At 46.2% G+C, this 5200-nt stretch overlaps 1 protein-coding gene across 1 annotated transcript; it reads right to left on the reverse strand.

The window, feature by feature from the left end:
- Window positions 1-2439: 2439 nt before the first annotated feature.
- LOC138929311 (uncharacterized) lies at window positions 2440-4746 on the reverse strand. Its single transcript, XM_070288759.1, has 3 exons — window positions 4679-4746; window positions 2791-3249; window positions 2440-2725 (listed from the first exon to the last, which is right to left on the reverse strand). The coding sequence occupies exons 1-3, from the start codon at window positions 4744-4746 to the stop codon at window positions 2440-2442; spliced, it is 813 nt and encodes a 270-aa protein (XP_070144860.1).
- Between the last annotated feature and the right edge of the window lie 454 nt (window positions 4747-5200).

Below are 5200 nucleotides of genomic sequence, written 5' to 3' on the forward strand. Positions count from 1 at the left end.
GGGTACTCCGACACCACGCCTGGGATGGATTGGCTGATTGGGAACGGCAGGTCGGATTAAGGTTAAATCCGAACCTCCATGTGGCACACGGTTGTCGCGGCCGAAGTGTCTCTCAAAATTGTGGTTAAGTCCGATTTATGTTGGGCGTGCTCACGCGCAGGTCGATTCCAACCTCAAAACGTGGCACTCTACACGCGGCACGTCCAAAACAATACGGCGGTTGTCGCACTGATCTTGGCCAGCAGCCTCCAAAACGGTCCACCAGCCGGTGACCAACACCCGAGAACTGGCGTAATGCTGCAGCTCTGGCGCTGAAGTTGCCGGCCGACGTATCTTCCGTCTCTTTCCTACACAAAAATATGCACTTAAACACTGCCTTTTCATTTGCACTTTTCACGGAAATATTTACCCCTTGCGCTTGGTTCGTTTCTCCGAAACTCCTTCTGCACTGGTGAACTCCTTTTCCTTGCCAGAAAACACTTTACAATTTTCGGCCACGCGGTTGAAAATTTTCCACTACTATTACTACGATCAGCAGCGGTTTGCATGCGAACGTTATCAGTGCCAAAAATGAAATGAGCGAGAACTCTGACTCGAGAAGTTAGCTGTACGCAATTGCAGCGTTGCCAAACTTCACCTAACGGAGTGCTTCCAGTCGCTCTTCTCCTTTTCCGTCTTCACACGCATTCGGTGCACACGAGAAAGGGTTAGCGCTATGCAGGTAGGCTGTATGCGAGAGCAGGCCAGATAAGCTTCTATCGACGCTCTCCGCTATACTCTACGTTTTGCTTGTGAGCATATGCGAATTCAAATGTGATTTGCATTTTCGCAATGTTTACAAATTAATTTCTTTATCTATTATATAAAAATAAGTCAAGTTTTCTGCGGGGATCAAATAACTCCAGAACGCACGAACCGATTTCCACGGTTTTGCATTCGTTGGAAAGGTCTCGGAATTTGTGATTTTATGCAGTAAAGAAAATTCAGGAAAAATTGCAACAGAAAGCGGTAAAATCATTTTTGCATAAAGCGCCAACACTGACACATAGCATGCCATAATTTTCTACTCAGTTTATTTTATGACAAATCGAAATTGTGTTCATTTTTTAAAAAAAAATAAGTTATTCGTTTCATATCAGTGCAATTGGAAATCAGCATTTGTATTTAGGGTGGTAAGTTGAACTGTGTAAATTATGTGGATTAGAGGTTAAATTAACCGCTCTGCCTATAGTCGAAAATGCCTATAGCACGACGTGTGAACATCGGTCTCCGCACAAGGCATGCAATCCAGCAACAAGTGTATTCACAGAACTTAAGCGAGGAGAGACGAAATGTAGTAAGGGAAAATGCCCGATTGAGACAACGCGTGGGCACACGAAGATCAACTGGTGTGCAGCATCTAAGCGGATCCCAACCAGCGTGGCAGGCTCCTAACAGCAGCCTTCCTCGACATAGCCATCGACCTCAGGACAAAATTTCAAGAATCCTAAGATAGAGTGCTAGAAAATATTCGTTATCCGACCGTGCCCCCGGTGTTGCCCATATCCGTTTTGTCCACTGGAGGGTCCCAACAATTGTCCTCTCAGAGCCCCAGTTCCCTACCAGGGTGTCAGGCCCGGACTACCGGCCGAAATTGGTAAGGCGGATAATCAGCTTACCTTGAAAAAACCCCTTATGGCAATACCACCAACGAGACAGTTTCATCTTTCCTCCATTGTCGGAACTTCCTATTTATTGAAACCATCTTTCCACTATTCAGTTGGTCTCTAAAAGACTTTCGGATAGGGACCACTTAGTAGTTCTTGGTGATTTTAACATCCCAGGGGCTATTTGGTCCCTAAGTAATTCCATTAACCACAATACATCACAAAAAATGTGGTTTACCAAAGAACACTTCAATTAAACGGATAATTTGCCGAAGGTGGCGTAACGGAGTTCGCCTGGCTTACTAGTTTCTTATATATTTTATTTTCGGTTTGCGACTGGTCACCACAGTACAAATTCTGCCGTGGATACATGCACTATAAGCGGAGTTGTGAACTTTTTGTTTACAAATTTACAATCGAGTATGCAAATGTATTAGCATTGTTGTAAATCCGTGAGGGTTTTCCGGACAAAAAATTCGAATAAAAAAAAGGCGACTAGCAACTAGCGGCCTAGCTGGGGAATTTCCACTCGAAGGCAAAGAAAAGAAGACGAGAAGAACTGCAGTCGCACGAAAAAGTTTTATTGCGCTGGCGCAGCCAGCAGTTCCAAAGCTTAATCGGCTACTACCTTTACACAAGCAGCGTCCGAATTGCCTCGCTATGAAAGCTATACGTTTCGGCTATTCAGCTCGGCTGAGTGCAAGCGATAAGCTTTTTGTTTCACATTGGTTACGTTTTAGTTCTATTTTTTTCTTCATGTAAATTCATTTTAACAATAATATCAATCGCTAATCTAGTGCTCCAACATTCCGGCCCCGTTGAAGGCCTCCGGCGCTTTAACCTCCTCGTTAGGAGCGATGTTTATCGGCAGCAATGCCAACTTCTGGATGGCGCGCTTGATGACGCCTCCTGACGTCTGGATGTGTGCTACACGCACTTTACCGTCCGCGCCGACTGTTGTTGCCACCACGCGCCCTGTGAGCCACCGTTGTGGGGGCGAGTTGTCCTCGTGTACGAGCACCAAGCGTCCGACCTCCAAATCGCTGCATCCGGTGCTCCACCTGTTGCGCTGCTGCAGGCTGACGAGTAGTCCTTGGACCAACCGTCCCAAAACTACTGCTTGAGAGCGGACAGCATTTGCCACCGCCTCAAGTACTCGCATACGCCCTTGCTGGAGGTTACGCCTGTGTCGGACTCTTGCGGCAGCGAAAGAAGAGCCTGACCGATCAGCAGGTGTCCTGGTGTCAGCGCCTCTCCATCGTTGGGATCGTTGCCAGGCGATGCGATTGGTCGAGAATTGAGCAGCGCCTCTACCTCGACCAGGTGGGTGCTCAACTCGTCGGCCGTTAGCTTGGCGTTGCCGACCCCTCTCAGCAATCGATGTTTGGCGGACTTGACGGCTGCCTCCCACAGTCCTCCGAAGTGTGGTGACCTCGGCGGTATGAAATACCACTCGACGCCTCTCTGAGCCGCGTACCCTCTCAGCTGATCCTCGCTGTGGTGAAACGCTGCGTTCAGCTCCTGCAGCACGTTGCTCGCTCCTACGAAATTCGTGGCGTTGTCGCTGTACACCTTCTTCGGCAGCCCTCTCCTCCCGACGAACCTTTTAAAAACAGATAAAAAACTGTCAGTGGATAGGTCTATCACAAGCTCAAGGTGAACAGCCTTTGACGAGAAACACACGAAGACGGCCACATAAGTCTTAATCGGGGGTTTACCGCGGATCTTCAATGATACATAAAATGGACCGCAGAAGTCTACCCCACAAACCAAAAAGGGGCGAGCCATTTTGACCCTATCGGCGGGTAAATTACCCATTATCTGGTCCATTAGCACTGGTTTGTACCTAAAACAGTGTACGCAGCTACGGACAATTTTATTGCATGCTCCTCGAGCATTGATGAGCCATATCTGCTGTCTCAAGAGCGATACCAAAACCTTGACACCAGCATGGTAATGAGTCCGATGTAAGTTGCGAAGATACAACGAAACAAATTCTGACTTCGATGGCAGTAACAACGGAAATTTGGCATCATACGGAATTGGCGCGTTTAATAATCTTCCCCCAACCCGAATTAGTTGAAACTTCACACCATCTATTTCGCTGGAGTGTATGAAAGGATTTAGACGTTGTAGATGTGGACTCAAACTTTCAGATTTCTCTATCTTGACATATTCTGACTCAAATTCAACTCTTTGCAACACTTGGACCATCCTAAGAAACGACAGCTTCAGTTCGTTGGCCGAAATAACAACATCGCGTTGACGCTTCTTCCCTTGAATAAATCGATTTACGTATGCCATGATCCGCATTAATTTATTAAATGACGAACATCGTCCAACAAGTTCAATAAAGACATTCGGTTGGTTTTTTGTGACGGAACATACTGCTACGCTTTTTTTATTCTCGGACAACTGTAACTCCTGTGATACCTCAACCTGATGAGAACTAGGCCACTCGTCTGGATTTCGCAGTAAGAAGTCAGGTCCATTTTCCCATAGAGTACGCTTCAAACCCTCTATATCTGTTCCACGTGACACTAAGTCAGCCGGATTCTCTTCTGTAGGCACATGACGCCAGACTATATTCTCTGAGAGTTCCTGGATTTCAGCAACTCTATTCGCGACAAATGTTGCTAAAGTAGACGGATCCCTCTTTAACCAGTATAGAGTGACTTGGGAGTCCGACCAAAAATTAACGCTCTCCAACTCTATCTTGTGTAGCAAAGGAGATACTTGAGTCCATAGCTTAGCCAGCAAATGCGCTGCACATAATTCGAGCCTTGGAATTGATTTGGTTTTTAGCGGGGACACTCGTGACTTAGCGGTTAGCAGTCTCGATAACCTATTTGTCCCAGCCACCGTGCGAATCCTCCAAACTATAATGAAATGCGTCATTCTGAGGGTTCCACCTCATTCCAAGCGTCTTAACGGACTCAGAGGTGTTAAATATAAGAGATTTTTCTGGTCCCTGGTTAGTCATCAAACTTGGATGATTTGTTGCCCATTTGGCTAGATGGAAACCCCCTAACTCCAAAACCTCAGTGACTTCCTTGCGAATCACTTCCAATTCGTCCAAACTGTTCGCTCCTGTAAGCATATCGTCGACGTAAAAGTCGCTCGAAATTACTTCCGCTGCCACCGGATGTGATTTAGCGTAAATTTTTGATAGCTCAAAGAGACAACGAATGGCTAAGAATGGAGCTGAGGCTGTCCCATAAGTGACAGTGTTTAGGCGAAAGGTTTGGAGAGCTTGAGTAGATTTTTCCCTCCACAAAATGAGTTGGAAATTTCGGTCTTCATTGGCAACGTTTACTTGCCTATACATCTTTGAAATATCTGATGTCAAGGCATATTTGTTCAATCTAAATCTTGCCAAAATAGCGTAAAGCTCCCTCGAATAGTTGCACCCACCATTAGTGTCTCATTTAATGAGATCGAGGTTGACGTTTTACTTGACGCATCAAAAACAACTCGCAACTTTGTGGTGCTACTATCAGGTCTCAGGACACATTGATGTGGAATATAGTAGTGTTGTCCTGGAGGAGGCGTTG

This window comes from Drosophila kikkawai, unplaced genomic scaffold, assembly GCF_030179895.1.
Source record: "Drosophila kikkawai strain 14028-0561.14 unplaced genomic scaffold, DkikHiC1v2 scaffold_128, whole genome shotgun sequence".
NCBI classification, from domain to species: domain Eukaryota; kingdom Metazoa; phylum Arthropoda; class Insecta; order Diptera; family Drosophilidae; genus Drosophila; species Drosophila kikkawai.